At 39.0% G+C, this 22815-nt stretch overlaps 2 protein-coding genes and 1 long non-coding RNA gene across 4 annotated transcripts; 2 read left to right on the top strand and 1 right to left on the bottom strand.

Moving 5' to 3' along the window:
- The first annotated feature begins 1324 nt into the window (after window positions 1-1324).
- Window positions 1325-14712, top strand: LOC132152104 (MAGUK p55 subfamily member 4-like). 2 transcript variants are annotated; one of them, XM_059560810.1, is made up of 22 exons: window positions 1325-1567; window positions 2752-2877; window positions 3048-3169; window positions 3241-3318; window positions 4368-4451; window positions 4749-4880; window positions 6386-6467; window positions 6619-6704; window positions 8359-8430; window positions 9024-9220; window positions 9396-9454; window positions 9563-9580; window positions 10040-10081; window positions 10168-10188; window positions 10377-10391; window positions 10522-10563; window positions 10825-11004; window positions 12063-12143; window positions 12247-12340; window positions 12448-12556; window positions 13383-13517; window positions 13626-14712. In XM_059560810.1, the coding sequence occupies exons 2-22, from the start codon at window positions 2820-2822 to the stop codon at window positions 13815-13817; spliced, it is 1899 nt and encodes a 632-aa protein (XP_059416793.1). In that variant the 5' UTR covers window positions 1325-1567; window positions 2752-2819; the 3' UTR covers window positions 13818-14712. The 2 variants fall into 2 exon arrangements, with proteins under 2 accessions (XP_059416793.1, XP_059416794.1); XM_059560811.1 differs by lacking the exons at window positions 10377-10391; window positions 10522-10563.
- Window positions 14713-18420: 3708 nt separating this feature from the next.
- On the top strand, window positions 18421-19176 carry LOC132152101 (uncharacterized). Its single transcript, XR_009436478.1, has 2 exons — window positions 18421-18574; window positions 18708-19176. It is a non-coding gene; the product is annotated as an uncharacterized LOC132152101 (long non-coding RNA).
- On the bottom strand, window positions 19150-22598 carry zp2l2 (zona pellucida glycoprotein 2, like 2). The gene is made up of 9 exons (XM_059560803.1): window positions 22217-22598; window positions 21564-21754; window positions 21336-21433; window positions 21094-21251; window positions 20315-20504; window positions 20034-20178; window positions 19887-19962; window positions 19414-19518; window positions 19150-19325 (listed from the first exon to the last, which is right to left on the bottom strand). Exons 1-9 carry the CDS (start codon window positions 22548-22550, stop codon window positions 19201-19203), a joined length of 1422 nt encoding a protein of 473 aa, XP_059416786.1. The 5' UTR covers window positions 22551-22598; the 3' UTR covers window positions 19150-19200.
- Window positions 22599-22815: the final 217 nt, after the last annotated feature.

Genomic DNA, 22815 nt, shown 5'->3' with positions numbered 1-22815 from the left:
CTCCAAACAACATCTATTTCAGGGAAGGCCTTGTTTATTTCAGCAGGACAATGCAAAACCACATACTGCAGCTATAACAACAGCATGGCTTCGTCGTAGAAGAGTCCGGGTGCTAACCTGGCCTGCCTGCAGTCCAGATCTTTCACCTATAGAGAACATTTGGCGCATCATTAAACGAAAAATAAGTCAAAGACGACCACAAACTCTTCAGCAGCTGGAAATCTATATAAGGCAAGAATGGGACCAAATTCCAACAGCAAAACTCCAGCAACTCATAGCCTCAATGCCCAGACGTCTTCAAACTGTTTTGAAAAGAAAAGGAGATGCTACACCATGGTAAACATGCCCCGTCCCAACTATTTTGAGACCTTTAGCAGAAATCAAAATTGAAATGAGCTCATTTTGTGCATAAAATTGTAAACTTTCTCAGTTTAAACATTTGCTATGTTATCTATGTTCTATTGTGAATAAAATATTGGCTCATGTGATTTGAAAGTCTTTTAGTTTTCATTTTATTAAAATTTAAAAAACGTCCCAACTTTTCCGGAATTCGGGTTGTAATAAAAATGCTCTGGATCATGCTGTGTTAAACAGACTTTTGTTTTATTGGAACTTATATAAAGTATTCATAACTGTATAAATTCCTCACATCTGCAGAACACACAACAACATTGAACCCGAATGACTTTAATTATAAGGTCAAGACAAAGAACAAGAATATTTTTTTTTTTTTTTTTTTTGAAAGAACACAGGAAAGTAAATTAAGACAGAATTATTATTATTATTATTGGTTAGCTACTTAAAAAAATAGGAATAAATTAACACTGTTCAAATCAGCAAAGATAGACATTTCAAATAAAAAACTAGTAAAACTAGTTACTGAGATATAAACCCCCCGTGTCCCCGATCTGCCATGCAGTTTTATTTTACAAAGGTATAATGTGAAAACATTGCAGTGTGGTTTAAAAATAAAATAAAAATAAAAAACAATGTGAGTGTGCCATTGCCTCCACTGTTTTAATCAAGGAGATTATATCCCATGTATATGTGCGTATGTGATGCAGAATGTATTCAGTGTGGGATCATCAGATGTTAAATGTGTGTGAGTGAAACAGCGAGAGAGAGAGAGAGAGAGAGATTGCACATGTTGTGTGAGATTGTGTTATGAGGAATTAATAACTGAAAGACTAAAGGAGTTTTGTGATAGAATGACATTTGAAAGAACATGAAAGGACACACATTCACTCACAGACACATCCTGACTTTGTCTCCATTCCCTCCCTTCCTGATTTCCTCCCTACGTTCCTACACACTCTCTCTCCCCGACTGACTCATTTGCTTGTGAGGGATTAAGCAGGATAGAGAGGGATTACACTTCTTTTTCCCAAGAGGACTTTTGCGTGCTTTATGGAATACTATTCAGCTTATTCTTCTGTTTATAACATTATATCTGAGTGAGTTAAAACTGACTATCATCATGCAAACCCTCTTTGGAAACTCTTCAGTGTGTTAAATTCTAAACTGGGATCCAAACAGAAAGACAAACTGAACATGAGGGAAGAGGGAGGTGAGTGGACAGGATTTGCTACATAAGTTTCTCTGCCTGAATGGGGTTTATAGTTCTTGCTTCCCAGACTTATCTACGAGGAAGCTCCCTCTGCGACAAATGTAGTATGCTGTTTATTTACTGTGATTGTTAAACCCTTCCTCAACTTGGATTCAGCATCGTTACGTGCAAATTCTAGACATATTCTGTAGTCTGAAATCAGATTTGGCTATGCAAATAGACTCAAATGCAGAAACACTGAAGTAAAACCACTTTTAAAAGGACAGTAACTCTCAGAAAGAATATTTGAAGATATGATGTCCAGAGTTTTATATAACACCCATTAAGTCATAAAGTCTGAAAATAGGTGCACCTGTTTTGTTCAAAAGATCTGCAGATTAATATCCAGTGTCTTCACCTGCAGTGATCATTACAAATCATGGTGAGAAATTTAAATCACACTCTTCCCTCTGATATTGTTATTGGTCATATACAGGTTTTTTTTTTCAAAGCTACTTAGGGTGCACTTATTACAAGGACAGGCCCTTTGGAGTTACCTGTATTTATGTGTTTTGCTCAAGGTCAAACTGTGACAAGGGCATTGGTGGACCACCTCCATTCTGGGATTTCTGTATTTAACTTAAAACCTAAGCATTATCAGCCCCTACACTTTAACCAATCAATTGTCTTTCATTTCCAAATTTGTCATAACCTTGATGTTTTTATTCAAAGTAATGTATTTTACACTAATAATATGGACAGTCCCTATAGACCAATTGATCCTATTAGGGACCTACGAACGGTTGGTTACTAGTGCTGAACTTCATGCCACACCATCCTAAATTACCACTAGTTTTTGTCTGTAAATATTTTAAGTGCATATCCAAATCATCATGTCTCAGATATTAACCATTTAAATTAGGTAAGGCTGGAAACTTGAATTGTATTTACAACCAAAGAAGTTCTAGAATGCATTTGCCAAAAGCATTGTAAGGCTAAGTAGATTGCAGAGACCATCAGTGTCAATGGTTCAAAGTTACTTAACCTTATGGTGCTTTTGTGAAATGTATCCCAAGCTAGAATGTCTTATTCACACCAGCGAAGAGGAAGTAACAGTAAAAACACAACATTTCTATTGAATTAGAAGTTCACTTGTATGTAACAGTCAGCAGTTTCTCCTTGAGTTCATGTGCTTTTTCTTGCAGCTGTATATGAGGAGGGTCAGCGCATCATTTATTTATTCCCTGAACCCTAAAACACTCCAAAATTGACAATGAGACCAGACGTGGAGACTGATCCTGGGTCAACTCCACTGAAGATGGGAGAAAAAGGTACAATGCTGCAAGTATCTACTTAAATTGATTCAAGTTTTGACCTGCTAATTAACAACCTGCTAATATTAGCACTGTTGTGGCTGCTAAAAAAGCAGTGAGCATCACATATAACTGACATGTACTCAACCAGCTTTTAGTTCCGAACGTGCTTGCATTGCATGTTCCAGGCCTGACACAGATCTTGGCACATGTGGTTGCTGAAGTGAGGGGCTCTGTCAATAAAGATATAAATGGAGCTGAACTATTGTACAATCGTCTCAACACCCCCTGGTTGCATTCCCTACTAAAGGTAGAGTCCTTCATACACTTATTAACAGTGAGTTAAAAGTCAGGGTTCATCATCTCCTTCTGTCTCTGCAGGTGTATGAATGTCTACAGAGTCACCTAAAGGGTCCAGCTAGGCCATATCTTTCTTATTCATCTGGAATCTCTCTACAGGTTAGCTCCACTCTAACTGTCCCTAAAGGGTTAGTTCACCCAAAAATGAAAATTCTGTCATTAATTACTCACCCTCATGTCGTTCCAAACCCGTAAGACCTATAACTCATTTTCGGAACACAAATTCGTTTTTTGACGAAGATATTATCGACAAAACCTGAGAGCATCTGACCCTCCATAGACAACAATTCAATTGAATAAAGTCATTATTTTTGTATTGTTTTTTGCAACAAAAAAATATTCTCATAGCTTCATAAAATTATGGTTGAACCACTGATGCCACATTAACTATTTTAATTATTTCCTTACTACCTTTCTGGGCCTTGAACATAGTACTTGTGTTGCTGTCTATGCAGTGTCAGAAAGCTCTGGGATTTCATCAAAAATACCTTAATTTGTGTTCTAAAGATGAAAGAAGGTCTTACAGGTTTGGAATGACATGAGGGTGAGTAATTAATGACAGAATTTTCATTTTTGGGTGAACTAATCCTTTAATTTTCTCCACAGTTTGTGCCACTCATACCTTGTAGTTTCGGGTTCATGCTTCCTTGATGGAGTTAAGAATATCCAAAGTATGAACTCCAGCTTCATCATTTAGTGTGCCTGAGTACTTCATTGCAGATTGTACTTGGTCTTTAGACCTCTTGACACCACATGAACATAATGTTATTACCCGACTGAAATGATGTTATTACTCTGTGGGGTATAGGTTTTGGCCTGAATGGGCCTGGGGCTCATGAGGTTTACTGTTGTCCTTGGTCTGGGCTGTAGGGGGTCTAATATTGGTTTGGATCTAGGTCTTAGAGCAGGGGTGGGCAACTTTGGCCTTCGAGATCCACTGTTCTAATAATGTAACCAAAGTCTTCAGGATTATTTGAAAATTAGAGGCTGGTGTTATTGAGCTAAACTCCAGGACATTAAATCCTGAGGGGCAGAGTTGACTACCCCTATCTTAGAGGGTATGTTAGAGGTCTTGGATTTGACTCCAATTTTTGTAGCAATACATTTTCAATTCCTACTAAGTCCTGACTCATGTTTTGGCATTCTAGATTGTGTCTGACCTGTTGGCAGTCCCAAAACCCTCAAATGAAGCTCAAGAACTATATGCCCTCTTAAGCCATCCCCACGTACAGGTGAGCAATCTAAGGATATAAGGATATGAATACATGTTTTTTAAACAGCATGGTGTTTTGAGGGGCATAGTGTCTCGCCATTACCCTCTTTTTGAATGAACCTTTCTAAAGTCTCATCCCAGACATTTTTGCAGTGATGTGGGGTAGACTTTATGGACCAGAAGATGATTGTAGACACTGTTGCTTTACATTGTTGTTAATTAGAAGGTTTTCAAGTTGACCATTTCCATGATTCTATTAGTTGTGTGGAATGTGTTGTCAACCACAGAAATAACAGAAACCACATGTTCTTTTCAGGCTCTCCTTTCTGCTCATGACACAGTAAGTTTAAGAGACTATGAGCCAGATCTGCCACCATTGCCTAAAGACCTGCCTGAAGATGAAGAAGCCATGAGGATTGTTTGTTTGGTCAAAAACAATCAGCCTCTGGTGAGCATGACCAGAAAAAGGAGTGGCAGGCAAATCTAAGGCTTGCTTTTACTAACCTGTGATTTATTTTGACTCTTTCAGTGTACATTACTGGAGCCCATCTTTCAGATCAGCATAGCAACAAGGTTTAGTGATAAAAAATGGTTATAAACCTTGTTGCTTTGGAAGAGTTTTAGCCATGAGGTTCTTTCTTCTTAATTGTCTTAAATATTAGATTTACATTTAGATGTTTGTTCATTCATTCATTCATTTTTTTTTATCTAGTAAAAGTGTTTCTGGTAACTATGAGGTGTGTGTTGTCATGGATAAACGGGAGCTGGTAGAGAGTTTCAAAGCCACTGGGTCACTTTAAGGCAAGCAACCCACTGTGGACTCTTATCAGCTGGGGGACAGCTGGCTGGAGGCATAGATGCCATGATGGAAGGTCCCAGGGTAGGTGGTTCAACATCCAGCAACGATTCTGAGTTGTCCCCAAGCGTCCCTGGGTGGGTGGTTCAACATCCAGCAAGAATCCACCATCACCAAGCGTTATTGCTCCCACCCCTATACACCACTGCACCACTTTGGGAAGTTGCTGCCATAACAGTATATTATGGAAACAGAGCTTCAGTTCCTCTACCCCTTGTGTCTGTAGCTCTGTTTTGATTGGTAAGGACCAAAACTAGATTTGGAGCTTCCTATTATTACATTCATCAAGATTTGTGACTTGAATGCCTCTGCTGAAAGCATTATGTAATTAGTGTTCTTTGTCTTCTTGTCTTCAACCATTTCACCATTCATTTATCATTTTTTTCACTGAAGAAAATTTTATTGAGAATTTAGACAGCGGGGATGAGAGTGATGGCAGTTCTATGCTACATAAGTTTCCCCAAACATCCCCATGGATTTCGTCAACATCTTGTTGCTTTCATGCTTCAAATCCTCCTTCAAAACATCCTCCCCCTCATTCCCGAACTGCCCCCCCAAGCCCATTGCAATGTCATCGGGTAAGGGAGACCATCACATGCTCTCATACAAGGCCGGCAAAGGAGGAAGGTCTGAATGAATTGCGGAATACATTGCAGCAAGCCACCAGCTGCATGGAGCGCAGTTCAGAAAGCGTCCACCTGCTTGGAGAGAGGATGGCTACTGCTACTGAACGCATATATGAGAGTGTACAAGAGAATTCTCAGGCTTTGGCGATTTTAACGCATGTAGTGGAGAAGCTTAATTTGTCACCACCAGTCCTTGATGTTACCATTGTTACATTAATGGCTGTCTAACCTTTTTGGAAGTGATGTTTTGTTTTGTTTGGTATTTTATTGGTCATTCTCATTGGTTCAATATCCCCATGACTGTCCGTTCTCATATCATCATGTAACATTGCAGTTCAGTTTTTCATTGAATATTGTTCCTGGCATACCACTTCCATCAGATGTTTGATGAATGCATGTTTTGTGCTTGATTCATATCAAATGAAGCCTTGTAGATATTTAGATTGATATCTGCTGTCTTCTAACGTATAGGGAGCAACAATCAGGAGAGATGATGTGACAGGGGAAATATACATTGCTCGGGTTATACATGGAGGACTGGTCGACCACAGTGGTGAGGGTTGCCTGGCTGTACTGTTTTTCTGAATCCTTCCTTTTTATTTGTGTCTCTGATATACCATGCTCACGTATTTTATACGGTACTCTCTATGTCAGAATTACTTCTCATGGAGTCTTGTTTCCTGTCTGTGTGCTGCTTGTTGAAGGTCTCTTGCATGCTGGAGATAGGCTGGTGGAGGTAAACGGTCAACCCGTGTTTGGACTGGAACCAGAACAGATTATACAAATTCTGGTTAGTACACATTTACTCTCCTATTATATGTTGGTCCACAAAATGGGATTCTGTTACACTTATGTCCCACATTTCCATCCGGGTCACGGCTAGGGATGGGTACCGAAACCCGGTATTAAAATGGCCCCGGGGCTAAATTATGAAATACCATAGTATCAGTAAGATCTGACGGTATCAGTTCTGCTTTCGGTACTGGAGGGGAAAAATTAATGTACTATGTATTTTTGCTTAATAATGTTATCGTGCACATTTTATCTCACCAAACATTTCTAATGTGCGATCATATTAAGACGTTTGTCTGTGAGATCTGCGCGCCGCGGAGGCTGTCTGTCAGTGTCACTGTCACACACACACACACACACGCCACAATGAGCGTGGCGCACGCACAGACATAACAGTATGAAAACTCCCGCTAAATAATAAAGAGTGCCGCAAGTGCACCGCAGGTCATGTAGCTTCCTCACCTTTTCCGTAACAACGTTGAAAGCTCAGCCAAGATGAAGGAAAGAGGAAGGAACAGCTGAACATAGCTGTATGTGGATTTTTAAATTAATTTAGTAGCAGAGCTACTGCAAGCAGTTTTTAGTGCTGCAAATCCATTTTTCCATTGCTGAAATTTCCGCGTCTTCATGTAGAGAGCAGGTCATGGTTGCTTAGCAACAGCAGACTCTTCAGGAGCTCAAGTGCCCGGTGGCTTTGGGGAAAAAAAATCAGAAAGCGGCATGCCTAGCGTTTTCCACGCGTTTTTAGACGCGATATGTGAACGGCCCTTTACAGTACGAAAATTCCTGCTTTAATACAAAGAGTGACGATGGCAGAGACAGCAAAACGTTCCAAAGTGTGGTTATACTTGACTAGAGTTGATGCAGACAACGCTGGTTGTCATAAGTTCAACAAAATTTTTGCATGTAAGGGCGGAAACACAAGCAATCTGTCAAAGCATCTTTCAAAAGTGCATTATGTGCAGACAGAGAAATGCAAAGTTTTCGACTGCATAACACAACACAAAGTAACACAACACAAAGTACCGATAAGAATACCGTTAAAGTACCGGACCGTTAAGCAGTATCAGTAAGAGTAGTAATACCGTTAAAACCTTAACGATACCCATCCCTAGTCACGGCACCAATGTCAGATAAAGTCAAGTCCCCTTTATTTCTTTAGAACTTGATACACACTGTGCCAAAGTAGTTTCACAGAAATAAACAGGAAATTATTAGAATCAATTATGGAAACTCAACTATGCAGACAAAGTGTCATTATTTAGCTCAAGTTAGTTCAGTGTTGGATCAGTTGATCAATAACAATGTAAAGTTCATCAATTTAAAATGAGTTTAGTTTAGCTATAAGCAGTTCTATAAAAGGCAGAAATTTCATTTTTCACTTTGAGTTAGTTCAGTGTCGATTCAATTCAGTTTAATACCAATGTCAATGTTGCAATATGCAATTCAGCTGTAAAGCAGCTCTAAAGAAATTGATAGTGCCATTATTTATTCTACAGCAAAGTAGAATAAATGACTCTTTTTTTATCACAAACCAAGGCTCTACTGTACCAAACAACAACTATTCTGACTATTCTTGTCTTTCAACAAGAAAATAATAATAAATCAACAATATTTAGTTTTAAGTTTTGTGTCTTCGTTTCCTACCACAGGCCCACTCCCATGGAACCACAATGTTTAAGGTGGTTCCCAGCACTGACAGGCCAGTCAACAACCAAACCATGGTGCGTTACCAAACATCAACCCTAGATCTTTACTAGTCCTTAATCTATACTATTCTAGATCTATCAAAAGATCATAACTTGTCTATAGTATGGAAAACCCAAATGAGCTACTTATATATTACTCTTTTTATTCAACCTCATGTATCACATTAACCAGTGAAGCAGTGACACACACTACTTCATTTTCCCAAAACAAAGCACACTGTGCAGTATACTGTATCCCAGAATGCATTGCACTTGGCATGACCTTCAATTTGTAGTGTGATGAATATTCCAGAACATCTTTATCTTCAATAATTATTTGGACAGACTAACAAGAATGAAAACATTTTATACAAAATTGGAATACAAAATAACTGTCAAAGGACATTGTTAGATTCCACTTACAGAATTATTATGCATGTAATAATGAGGTCATGTGACAACATACTGGCATACTACTCCTTGACATATTTATTAACATTGCTGACTGTTTCAGTTTATTTATTTTTTTTTTTTTTATAATAGGTAAAGGAAGTTTTATTGCATATATCGTTGTGCCTATCAACTGCGAATGTGTATGATGCTTTTAATGGCTTTGCTCTCTTCACAAGCTGTATGTGCGTGCCATGGTGGACTACAGTCCCCACGTGGACCCTTCCATTCCCTGCGCAGATGCTGGCATGGCGTTCAAGAAGGGAGATATCCTGGAGATTGTGGATCAGTCAGACACTCTCTGGTGGCAGGCAATAAAACTACCCAGTATCTCTGCCTGCGCTGGCCTCATTCCTTCCACCAGCTTGCTGAAAAGGTCAGTTCTAAGTAGTCGAGGGTTAAAGGTCAGTGACAGAATAATTACACATCTGCACACATAGACTGTGTGATGATGTGATGAGATTTGGCAGCTGACTTGAATATGATTATGTTGATAATCATTGCCGGGGCCCGTTTTTAAAACCAAAATGTGACTGTGTGTCCCTTTGTAGGAAGCAGAAAGAGTTATGGTGGTCTCAGCCTTATCATCCTCACACTTGTGTCAAAACCTGTGAGTAAACAGTATATGCTGCTATTGTTTTATATGTGCATTTACTCAATATGTGTTTAATTCAACTGTTATGTGTTGGCTGTTTTTTGTTTTCATGCCAACCTGCAGTGAGCACAGTGGACGAAGGTGAGCATTCAGTCAAGAGTCTAGAAAAACACAAGCCTGTAGGTTATTATAATTATTAGAATTTCTAATTTCAGTAAGATTTGTTTTTAAAAGAAGTAATTGTTTTGAATAAAGACTATTGCTCACCAAGACTGCATTTATTTGATCAAACTGCAGTACAGTAAAATTGTGAAATATTTTTACATTTTAAAATAGCTGCTTCCTTTTTTTATTATATTTTATTTGTGATTTGTTCCTGTGATGGTCAAGCTGAATTTTCATCATCATTACTCCAGTCTTCAGTATCACATGATCCTTTTGATCATTCTAATATGCTGATTTGCTGCTCAAGAAACATTTGTTGAGAAAAGTAGTGCTGCTTAATATTTTTGTGTGAACACTGCTTGTGTGTGCAGTGTGTAACACACCCCAGGCTCATCTCTGATCTCTTTCTTTTTTCCTCTTTTTTTATTCTTACAGAAGATGAACTGATTGCCATTGATGAAAAATGTGTAGAAGCAGGTACATTTTCTTGTCTGATTTAAATGAGTATTAAAACCTTATCTATGTAACGTGTTTTATACGTGTTTTTGCTTCTTCATGCACAGATGAGGAGGCGTTTGAATCTGGTAGGTAAGTCCTGAACATATCAGGAGTAAACTGTAGTGAATTCAGATTTAGGGTCAATGTTTACATCTTTAACCATTCTTACAACCACAGCAACAACTAGATTTGTGAGAAAAGTGCAGCTTTAAACACTTTAAAACGATTGTCTCTTAAAACTTATGTTCCTGTGTCCTTCATGATGATTCTTCAGAGGAGCTAAAGGATGGTTAGTGTAGAAATCATACAATTTTATATTAATTGCAGCTGCTTGTGCTGATATGATATTTTACTTTTCTTCAAGTCACTGATAATTATTCTGCATTAGTTAGTAGATGCATTAACTGTGTCTTTTTCAGAGGAGAGTGAATTCAGCACCAACATTGAGGGGATTTATTTGAGTAAGTGACTCAGATATTACAAGATTTACTGGTTTATATTTATTATAGCTTATACAAACACTAGATGAGGGCAACTGAAAAATACTAAATGAAGGAAACTTAGGAGGTCACAATTTTTCATATTGACTAGTCAGGTGGAAGATATTAAGTGTATTGTTTATAGTAGATTAATAACAAAATACAACGCATACCATTCATTAACTGTGTGTTCCTGATTCTGTGTTCATTATTGACCGTGTTTTTATTCTCTGTGTATGTCAGCTGGTTTTCGACGAAGTCTGCGTCTCTGTCGCCAACAGAGAGGTCAGGCTTTTGGATCATCCCAGTTCTGCACCCTACGCTGCCCCACAAGCTGTTACAGTGCACTGGACAACCCGTATGAGGAGGTGGTGCAGTACCAGCACCATCCAGAGCACCCACACCGCCTCATAGCACTGCTGGGTGAGTCTGTCTGAGTGGGCTACAATCATCCCAAAAATACACCTACAGGTGGAGGTAAATTAGATCTCAATAAATTAGAGTGTCGAGGGAAAGTTCATTTATTTCAGTAATTCAACTCAAATTGTGAAACTCATGTATTTAATAAATTCAATTCACACAGACTGAAGTAGTTTAAGTCTTTGGTTCTTTTAATTGTGATGATTTTGTCTCACATTTAACAAAAACCCACCAATTAACTATCTTAACAAATAAGAATACTTCATAAAACCATTAAAAAGAAAACATTTAGTGAATTGTTGGCCTTCTGGAAAGTATGTTAATTTACTCAATACTTGGTAGGGACTCCCTTTGCTTTAATTACTGCCTCAATTCAGCGTGGCATGGAGGTGATCAGTTTGTGGCACTGCTGAGGTGGTATGAAAGCCCAGGTTTCTTTGAAAGTGGCCTTCAGTTCATCTTCATTGTTTAGTCTCTTGTTTCTCATTTTCCTTTTGACAATAGCCCATAGATTCTCTATGGGGCTCAGGTCTGGTGAGTTTTGCTGGCCAGTCAAGCACAAAAACACCATGGTCATTTAACAACTTTTGGTGCTTTTGGCAGTGTGGGTTTCAAAAAGCTGCTCAGCAGAAGAAAGCATGAAGTGCTCCAAATTTCTCGGTGAACAGGTGCAGTGACTTTAGTTTTCAAAAGACACAATGGACCAATGCCAGCAGATGACATTGCACCCTAAATTATCACAGACTGTGGAAACTTAACACTGGATTTAAAGCAACTTGGACTTTGAGCTTCTCCACCCTTCCTCCAGACTCTAGGACCTTGGTGTCCAAATGAAATACAAAACTTGTTCTAATCTGAAAAGAGGATTTGGACCACTGGGCAACATTTTTGTTAAATGTGAGCCAAAATCATCACAATTAAAAGAACCAAAGACTACTGTACTTCAGTCAGTGTGCATTGAATTTATTAAATACATGAGTTTCACAATTTGAGTTGAATCACTGAAATAAATAAACTTTTCATAGACATCCTAATTTCCTGAACCGGAATTCTGCCATCAGGTCCGTCCGGGGTCGGGGTAAATGAATTACGCAGGAAGCTAATTGAAATCAATCCAAAGGTCTACCAAGGAGCCGTTCCTCGTGAGTTTCATATTATAGATATGACTTTGTGTGATTTAACTGTGCATATATGTAAAAGTGGACACGTGTGCTAATTTTGAATTTGACTTTCATTTCCATTCAGATACCACACGTCCACCCAAATGCCATGAGGAGTCTGGCAGAGAATATCACTTTATCAGTCGAGAGCAGTTTGACACCATGGTCTGCAATCACAGGTGGCCCAAATATACCCAGCTATACTCAGAGGGGCAATGCATAATCAAACAAAATGTTTTTATTAATCCTAGATAGGCCAGTGACGACTTCTCTCTTTCCTCCTCAGGTTTATTGAGTTTGGGGAGTTGAGAGGTCATCTCTATGGTACTAGTGTAGATGCGGTTAAAGATGTCTTGGCCAGTGGAAAGATCTGTGTGATTGACATTGAGCCATATGTGAGTTTTTCTTGGGAATATATTGCTTTGTGTTGTTATTAGTGGTGTTTGCGAAGTTTAATTATAAATCTTTCAAGTTAGGAAAGTGCACAACACTTTAACTTGCGTATTAAACTTACTGTAGGCGAGTAACTCGTGTTCAGATCTGTCGAAGAGAACAGTGTTATTTTAGTATTGTTAATATAATATTAGGGTTATTTTTGTTAAAGCTAAAATAAAATATGTAAACTAAACAGAAATTAGAAATCCTGCCATGGCAACTGTAGCACTTAAATATAATTTTTAGGCTTTATTTATTTGTTAATATTTAGGATTTATTATTTATAGTTTTACTATTTAGTTTTTTTTTTCAGTTTAAGTTTTCATTTATTTCCAGTAATAAATAAAAACTAAAACCGAATACTACTAACCGAATACTAGATATTAACAAATAAATTAAGCTTAAATATGAATAGTAAACTAAACTATACTATTATAGTTTTCATTAATATTTTAAATTAGCTTTTATTTTTATATTCTAAGTTTTTATTTTAATTTTAGTTACTTTTTTGGATTATCTGTGTTCTTTTGCCATTTTTATAATTGTCTTATTATAACATTACATATTTAAATATTACTATTTTGGTTTCATTTATTATAATTTCATTTTTTTATTTGAAAGTATTTAATCTATGATATTTTGAATCTATAAAGTTTCATTGATAATAACCCTGGAATAGGAGTGTGCTATTATTATGCTACTATAAAGCAAAAATGGTTTTCTGATCTGGATTATGCCTGACTTGTTCTGATGCTTTACTTTGCTTTCTATGTTCTTGACCTCCAGGCATTAGAGTCTGTGAGGACTGCAGAGCTGAGGGCTTATGTCATCTTTATAAAGCCTCCCAGTGTTGAGCAGATGAAAAGCACACGGATGAACTCACATATCATCACAAATTACTACACCAGCCGATTTTTTAAGGTGAGCTAGCATCTTTACCTCTGTCCACTCAATTTATTTTTCACCTTTCAAGGTATGATTTGTGTCTTAAAGGTACATTATTTCCATTAATCTCTATATTTGCATCAGGATGAAGATTTTCAGGAGATAGAGGATGCGGGACGCGATATGGAACAGCATTACTGTCAGTTCTTTGATCATATGCTAGTAAACGATGGCCTGCAGGCTGCATGTGTGCAGCTGCTGACCACTGTGAGGAGAGCTCAGGATGAACCGCAGTGGGTACCGGCCGCATGGATAAGACCGACTGGCCAGTCTTAATATGAGCTCAGGGATACTATAGGAGAGCAGATGAGCAGGAATATGCAAATGAACTTTCTTTTCACCTTTTTTGGTGATAATAATGTGTGTTTTGTCTTTAAAAATGTAAGAGTCTGAATACAAATTGTGTTCACATTTTTCAGGTGTCAATCTTTTGTTTGGACATTTTGTTCGCCCTTGTGAAAAACAAATAAAACAAATAAAACCTAAATATTTATTGAGCTCTCCAAAAGAGATTTGGTATTTGTTAATCCACTTTAAAATGTGATTTTGAGGATTTTCAGGTCTGGAGTGATGAGTGATGGGGTTCATGAGAAGAACAGAACTAACATCACTTGAGTTGACATGCGTTTATGGGACAGTGAAAAATGAAACCCATCACACTTCATGTTACGCACATGTCACACCACTTACATTCAGATTGGAAAATATTTTTGTGTAAATTATTTTAAAAAATGTTAATAAGTGAATATTTTACTCATTTCAGTTTTATTTTAAACCTGCATATTTGACATGCATTTTTAAATGCTTTTTTGAAACCTCTGAGGCCCAGTCCATAGACTTTTGAAATATGAGATATTCTTATGAAAATGTTGCCAAGGTATTACTCCCTTTATAACACTTCTCTTTTCCACTATGGTTTGCCCCATGAATACATTAATATGCAAATAAGATGCAGTATATAGATACATTGAATAAAATGTGAATATCACATCACATTTGTGGATATTTTACACACACATATTGAATAAATTAAAATAGCACATCAGGTCATTCTGTTATATCTTTCATAACATAGTTGAGAATCATCTTTGTACAAAATTTGGTAAAAAATAGTCTGAAAATTAAAAACTGATTGGTGAATGAAAAAAATAAATCATTATTTTTGCCCATACATGCCTTTTCATGTCTATATATTTATTTATTGACATCCTCTACAAAGGACATAGAATAAAATATGAATCATTTTCTAAATTTTTTTTTTATATGCTCCAACCGATGTAAAAACATAAAAAAAAAAAATAACAAAACTTTATTTATGGCTCTCAGGAGGGTAAATAAAAACGAGAAGAAATACTTAAAATCTTAAAACGTAAGTGTTATCTATCTTTTGTGTACATTATAGTGTGTGTGTGTATATATATATATATATATATATATATATATATATACAATTACGTTTTGAAAAGGGCTCTATGCAGTGGGGATTGTGACGTGTTTCCGACTACACTCTCTACTGTTGTGATTGGCACGAAACTTAACAGCGACAAACATTTCTGGTTGTTCTTATATCTAGTTTTTGGCAGCTTAACCATCCGATCCCAAAAGCTAATGCGACCTAGATCGAAACATTGTTGTTTGCCGTTGTGCGTAGGGTCGGCAAGATACAACTTTACTGTGAGTTTCCATTCATTTTCAGTGGAAGAGGATCTCAGAAAAAAAGTGGATCGTTCAGATCAGGAGAGATGACTTTCAAGTCAACAAAAACACAAAAGTGTGTAGCGTTCATTTCAGACCTGATGACTTTATGGAAGGGGCTCATCTGAAACGTCTGGAAAAAAAGGTGTTTTCGCTACACTGTTTGAGGGGAACCATTACCAGGAGCAGCTGCCGAGGTTGAGTGTTTGAGAATGTCGAGAGAGACCGCTGACCCCTGATCCTGACTCGGACATAGACCAAGAAGATATGGACTTTGATGTGGAGAGGACTGGACATGATTATTGTTCAGTTCCCGAAGCTGCAGCTGTGGACATGGTTCTACATGAAAACGTCTCAGGTTACGAATGTAACCATGGTTCGTAGGGAACGAGTAGGGAACGAGTAGGGAACGAGACACTACGTCCTCTAGGGGGTGCTATTGGGAACACCTCGTCGTGACCCGTGTCTGAAGCATACATTGAAAAACACCAACTTGTTGGCCGGCTACAGCCTCTGACGTCACTACCGGTGCGACTATAAACAGGCACTGGGAGAACACGTCATTAACTTCTTTGTCTGAAGCTTGTGTCCGAAGTATGGCAGGGAGCTAGAGGATGCAGTGTCTCGTTCCCTACTCAGGGAACCATGGTTACATTCGTAACCTGAAACGCTCCCTTTCAAGGGAACTTCAAATTGCATCCTCTAGGGGGCGCTATGGGGAACAGTATACCCACGCCTCCATGCTGAGGGGAGTGCAGGACCGAATCATGGCGAGAACTAAGTACCAACTCTACCATTTCCACAGGAGTTGCCCCTGGGACGTTTAGACGGCTGTCTGTGACAGTACCCTTTACGGCCAAAGGCCTAAGCTACATACCCAACTTAATTGTTAGGGCCTCGGCCCAGGGTAGAGCTGAAGGCTTGGAAACAAGAAAGATTCCTTTAAAGGGATACGGCTAAGAACCTAGCATTTTATGCCAAGTCTTGCCTGTCATATAGGGGCAACCGCTAGCTTACGCATAAGCTTGCCGAAAGAGCTGTCTCAACAGTTCTCTAGTAGCAACACCCTATTTAGATAGGTATCCGAGGATACATAGGTGGAGTGGAACCCAAGATGAACGGGGCTTTTACCAACTGAAGAAAGGGCACGAAGCAACCACGCGAAGCCCTCACCATATAGGATTTTATAAAGAACGCAGAATACTAGCGTGCACACTTACCATAGCATGGATTTTCAAATACTGTTCTAAGGAGGGGCTCTCGTGGCACTCTGATAGAGCAGATCATAGATGGAATGGTGTATCTCAAAACAGTATGTTTGAGAGTCATCAACTCGATCTAAGGAAACAATACTGGAGCGCTCTGGAACTCAGTCTCAAATGAGAGGAGAACTCCGAGCTCAGAGTAGCGCGCTCATAGGCGACCCTTTTTGGAAAAAAGGGGAGCTCTGCTAAACTACCATGAGAATCACCCAAATAGCCAATCATGTTGAGGGAAGCGATGCTTGAGGTGTATAAATAAATGCTGACTGGCTGAATGGAGCCCAAGGAACCAAGGTGTAATCATCTCAAGAAAGTAACCCTTACTGTACAGGATTTCAGAAAGTGCGCAGAGACTTGCGTGCACACTTACCACTTACGTGGATTTTAGAAAGTGTGCAAAGTGTTCACATGCACACTGACCAACATGTGGTCTTGAGAAAGTACACAAAGCTTAGCGTGTGTACCTAAAGGTTCCTAAGCATCGCGGTAGAGGCGCTGAATCGCAAGGGAGAGGCAAGCTCAGGGAGCAACACCTGAGGCAGCATATACAAAAAGACTTCTGTAACTCCCACCTCCACTTCCCGCTAGATGCAACAGCACCACTAAGTGGCCAGGAGACCCCTCAGGGTGACCTGGCTGGACATCCATGAAATTCCCTGCAGTGCTGTGCCAGGCCTGATGATCAAGAAGGCTCCCACAGAAACCTGTGATCTCAGCCGCTTAATACCGGGACATGAAGCCGGATGGCTGGTGCTGGCGAATGTTTAGGAAACACTGTAATTAAGCACTGCAAAGGAAACTCACAGAGTTTATTAGTAGACACATAACCACCAGCAATTTAATACACATAAGTATACACAGAGAGGGTTACATACTCACCCACCCTCGTGCGCTGGAACACCGCTCAAGGGGCGCCTCCTTTTAGTCTGGACCATCAGTAAGGTGGTTGCTATGAACATAGAACCAGCCCAAAACGTTATATGTCCAGCATAGGAGACTGTTATGCGAGAGATTTCCACCTAACCTTGATCAGGTGGAGAGCTGGTGGTTACAGGGGAATTAGGAAGGGGAGGATAAAAGCAGAAGTTAAAAATCCCTGAAGGGAATGAGTTGATTCCTTTGTATCACTCTGATTCGGACGAGAATGCTGCCTCATCTGGATCACATCCCTTAGGTTCTGCTTATTTCCTTTTGACCCACGATTCCTCTTACCCCTGCCCGCAGGTGGGGGAGGAGCACGAGTCGCAACACTAGCCTTCTGTCTGCCAGGTTCATCCACAGACGTCTCTCCGCTGCCACCATGGCCGCCATAGTCCCGCCCATGGCGGAGGCGGCCTGCTTGGTAGCATGGAGGGAGGTGCAGCGTGGTACCTGATCAGGAGAAAGGCCCTTGCCTCCATCCAGGTCTCTTAGCAGATCAGCCTGATATGCTTGAAGCAACACCATCGTGTGTAACAAAACCATAGCCTGACCTGCTGCTGCGTATGCCTTGCCATTTAAACCAGATGAATTTCTGAAGTGGCTTAGATGGCAAGGAGGGAGCTTAAGAGAGGATGCCTCCCCTTCAGAAAGAAATTTTATATTATAGCTCTTTCTACAGGGGGCATCCTATAGCTGCCTTCGCGCATCACCTCGATGTCGGCAGATTTACTCTTATGCCGAAACAGATGGATGCGAGAAGAAAACGGCCTCTTTCATTTTTTTTTTGATATCTGTATGGAGATCATGATGCAGAAATGGAAGGCTCACCTGAGCTGGACGGCTATGGTCAGAAAGATAATGCTCATTGAGCTTTTTTTTTTTTCAAAAGATTTTGTGTTGGTGTAAATACACTACCGTTCAAACGTTTGGAGATTTTTAAAATGCTCATTGTGCTCATCAATGCTGCATTTATTTGATACAGTACACTACTTTTTTCCTGAACCCAGATTGGTGTTACTGCACAGGGTGATTGGCCTGTTTTCTCATGGCTTCCTGGCTGGTTATGCTGTGTGGAATATCATTGTGGTCTAGGTTTTGGCAGGGGAAGAGATACTGCAGCAGTATCACCCTCAGCACGGTTTCTGCCTTCGACAGGTGAATCACCAAATCATAATGCCCATTCTCTTAGACTAATAGAAACAAAAGAGGAGTAAACACAGTAGCCTCAAGTATTTGTAGATGCCTGAAACCTTGAGATTAAACTATTGTTTGTTCTCTCTCCTAACAGGTTGAATCTTGCCAAAGCTGCTACAGCCATGAGTTTAGTGTTGCACAGTCCTGTGGCGCTTGTACACCTTTTCTTTTTCAGTGTATTTTTCTGCCCTTGTTTTATCATTAAGCCAGCAGATGTGATCGCATCAATCTCTATAATCAGTACTCCAGCTATAATGAGCCCTCTCATTAGTGCATGCTGGGTAAATACTGTACAGTAATATTATAATACCTCCTCTCAGGCAGCCAGGCTCAGAGCGCAGCATCATTCATCTCTGGATCATATTAAACCTGGTGGTAACTTTGCTGGTTGGGCTAGCCTGGGTTTTGATGTCAACAAGTCCAGATATCGACCACACAGAAGGTAAACACGAAGGCAATTTTTTTTCTCAACAATATTTTGATACATGGTTGTAGATTTGTCAATGTATGTATTCTATACATCTCTCTCAGCAATACAATTTTTAAATAAACCAGTGAGGCCACCTTTTTTTGTCATTTTATTAACGTCACACTGGAGCGGGCTGAGGGCGAGGTTTGGGCCCCTGTATTAAAACAGCCACCACAATCCCACAGACACCAAACACTGTGAGAGCTCCTGCCGCCCATAATCCATAATCCAATATCTGTGGGACTAGAAGAGGCAAACATTTCCAGGTCGAAGTTAGTTGCATGGGTCATTCATTATATGAATGTTAACAATTAACACCGTGAGTTCATACCTTCCTTAGCTAGATTTGCCTCACAAACTGGCAAATGGGATACAAGTATAACCTCCCCACTCGAAACTACAACCGTTTCCTCAGAGTCTTCTGAAATGGACCTTCCTAAAGGACAGAGAAAGGTAAAAAAAAGAAAAAAAAAAAAAGACATAATTATACTACTATTATTATACCATTAAAATGTAAAAATTTTGTTTTCAATTAATAATTTAACTTAATTTTCTTGATAATTATTAATATTATTAAAGTTACATTTTTGTAATTAATAAATACAAGTCATTTTTGTTAATTGACTACAACCAATATGTATGAATAATAATATTAAAATTATTGTAGTTATTGAAGATCCCAATCTCTTCATATTTATAAATAATGCATGTTGGTTAAAAAAATAATAACAGTTAATATAATTAGCAATATTAATAACTATTATTTTAGTCACCATAATATCTTGAATCTATAGGTGTACTCACTTGTCCTGCTGCCACAGCTGGGCTCACATGACTCAGTGATGGGAGGACAAACAGACGTAGTGCAGTGAATAAAAATCTGGTACATAACATGGCAGAGGTAAATAAGTGAGAGTGAAGGAGAAATGTGTTGGGGAAGACAGTACTTACCCTTTCCTGCAGAGGCACAAGTGAGGACTGATCTACAAAAGTGAACATCTTCACAACAAAGCGTTTATAATGAGATGGGTACTGCAGTTCTGAGTGTCCAACAGCAAGCATTGTGGTCAGGTAATGGTCATCCTTAAATGGACAGCTATGAAGAGAAGTAAACCAGTGATTTGCATAATTTGAGGTTGTTGTTTTGGAATTGAACAAAACGCCCACATTCCCTTAAACTTATTTAGATAAATTGGGGAAGAGGAGTTGCTAAGAAAAAAAATTGTGTTTACCCATTTAGCAAAAGGTCCCACTGAGGTTGACTTGTAGGTTCAGGATTAGAAGTGGCCCAGCAGTGGTCTAGGACCAGGATAAGGTTTGGATCAGTCCTCTCCAGAATCCGCACCTCCACATACACAGGTTCTCTCAACGCTTTAGTAACAGGGTAGTCTGCCTCCGAGTAATACGAGGTGTACATATCCTCTGGTATAAATACACAACGATAATACTGAATTAATCAAATTGCCAGTCATCGACCTGGTAATGAATTGGCATTCAAAGTAATTTTACAGTACCCAAATTTCAATATTAATAAGAAAGGTTTCCGGAGCAAAAAAAAAAACAAAAAAAACATATTAGAATGATTTCTGAAGGATCATGTGACACTGAAGACTGGAGTAACGATGCCATCACAGGAATAATTTACATTTTAATTGATTTAAACGGAAATGTTCTTTTATTTTTGTAATAATTTCACAATATGACTTTGTACTGTATTTTTGATTAAATGAATGCAGTCTTGGTGTGCACAAGACAATTTTAAATCTTAAACTCATACTTTTGAATGATTTTTGAATGCAAATTTCTGTAACATACTGGCTCTTGGAGAACAGTCAAAAAAAATCTAATATTTCTAGATTTTTGGGACCTTGTATTCTTTGACCAAGTACATTTAAGGATGACTTTGCAAAATATGTAATTAAATAAAAGGAGTTTGCTAGATAAGCCACATGTGCAAAACATGACTCTCACTGGTTTTGCGGAGAAATTAGCAATTCTGGATTCTGCTCACCATCGGAGCATCCTTTAGTAGTGCACTGTCCATTGGCGAGCCTGAGCTCCACTCTGAGTGAGCCATTCTGAGAGACAGGGGGAGGAGGAGGAACCGTATTCACCTCCACCACCAGAGCCTCAACTGTTGATCCCGAATACCTGCACTGGAACTTCAGCCTTCAAGACACAGATGGAAAAACTGGGCCCCCTTCCACTGATGGTGCCAAAAACTTCAACATAAAAACAGATGAGCCTCCTCACTCATAAGAACTGTCCCTCAAAATTGATCCACGAGGTCCAACAGCCACTTCATACACCGATGACATCATGTTCTCATAAATAACAAAACCGTTTTCTTCCTGAAGGATATAATGGAGGACACATAATAGTGACCATAGGGTAAACTAAAACAGTGATGCAACAATGTCGTTCTCTTTCTCCCCCTTGATTAATAACATGCTCAAAGGTTCTCCCACCATTCATACCCACCTTCATTCTTGTGCCACAGGAGCTAACGGTAAACTGATACATGGCAAAGCTGCCAGTGCTGCCGACAGGAGCACAGTGGTCACTGGTGTCATTATCCAGCATGTGGATGGAATCTAAACTGATACGTGGCATGGTAGCATCTCGGGCAACCACCAATACAAACTGCCCATCTCTCGTGCACTGCAGAGTAACTGGAAGAAACAGGGAAAAAAAATTTAATAAGATACAATGTGATGTTTTGCACACAATTGCAATCGGAGGTATTATACAGTGCTTAAATGGGTGTGTGTGTGTGTGTGTCGAATATATTTATATCAACGATTAACCATATGGTGTGGTATTTGTAATAGTAGTAATATTTATGAAAAAAAATTGCCTAAAACACTGTCATAGATGTCAAATGATTTTCCATACCCACTACTAGTATGAAAATACACTAGTTTGGAATTAAGATTCTATACTGTATTTTAAAGAAATGGCTTATGCTCACAAGGACTGCACTTATTTGATGAAAAAGAACATAAAACAGCAATATTATGAAAATGCAATACATTCTTTTATTTCTTATTTTTTTTTATAAATGCACTTACTCCAAATATTTGAATGGTAGTGCATCACAGTATTCAGATAGAATCATTCATTTTCACGCTCACCTGCCCTGGCATAATAACAGCCCTGAGCATCATAACAGCAGCTGATGTCCTCGCATTCAGCTGGAGTGATGTCAGGCTCTCCACACTCAATGCGCTCATACTGCTCCACCACACAGCGCTGAGAGCCGGAGAACGACGAGCTCATCTGACTCAGCTCCGGGGAAAAGCCCTGCTGGAGCTCAAACATCTCTTGATGTGGGAAGTCCTTCAGAACCGGGGAGAATGATAAACCACCGGCCTGATATTGGAGCAGCTGCCGGGGAAACTGCTGATCCTGAGCATTGCTCAAATTTACACTAAGCGTAAACACAATTAACCCTGCGATTACCAGCATTTTTTTTTTTTTTTTGCGGCTTACTTTCGCTAAGAACGTGCTTTTTCCTGTGTGTCACATTTAAAGAGTTCATAACGAGCCTAATTATCATTAGCTCCGCCCCCTTAATTATAAACAAACTCATAATATGGTAAAAAAACGAGTTAATACTACAGTTTTTAGTCACGCGTTTACAAATTTACAAAACGACTAACGTTAATATGATGAGCTATAATTAGAATAACTCATATTGCAAAATAAATAATAAAGAAGGGACAAATATGAT

This window comes from Carassius carassius, chromosome 10, assembly GCF_963082965.1.
Source record: "Carassius carassius chromosome 10, fCarCar2.1, whole genome shotgun sequence".
NCBI classification, from domain to species: Eukaryota; Metazoa; Chordata; class Actinopteri; order Cypriniformes; family Cyprinidae; genus Carassius; species Carassius carassius.
Note: the sequence above shows the minus strand (reverse complement) of the source record. Positions and strands in the feature narration are given on the sequence as shown.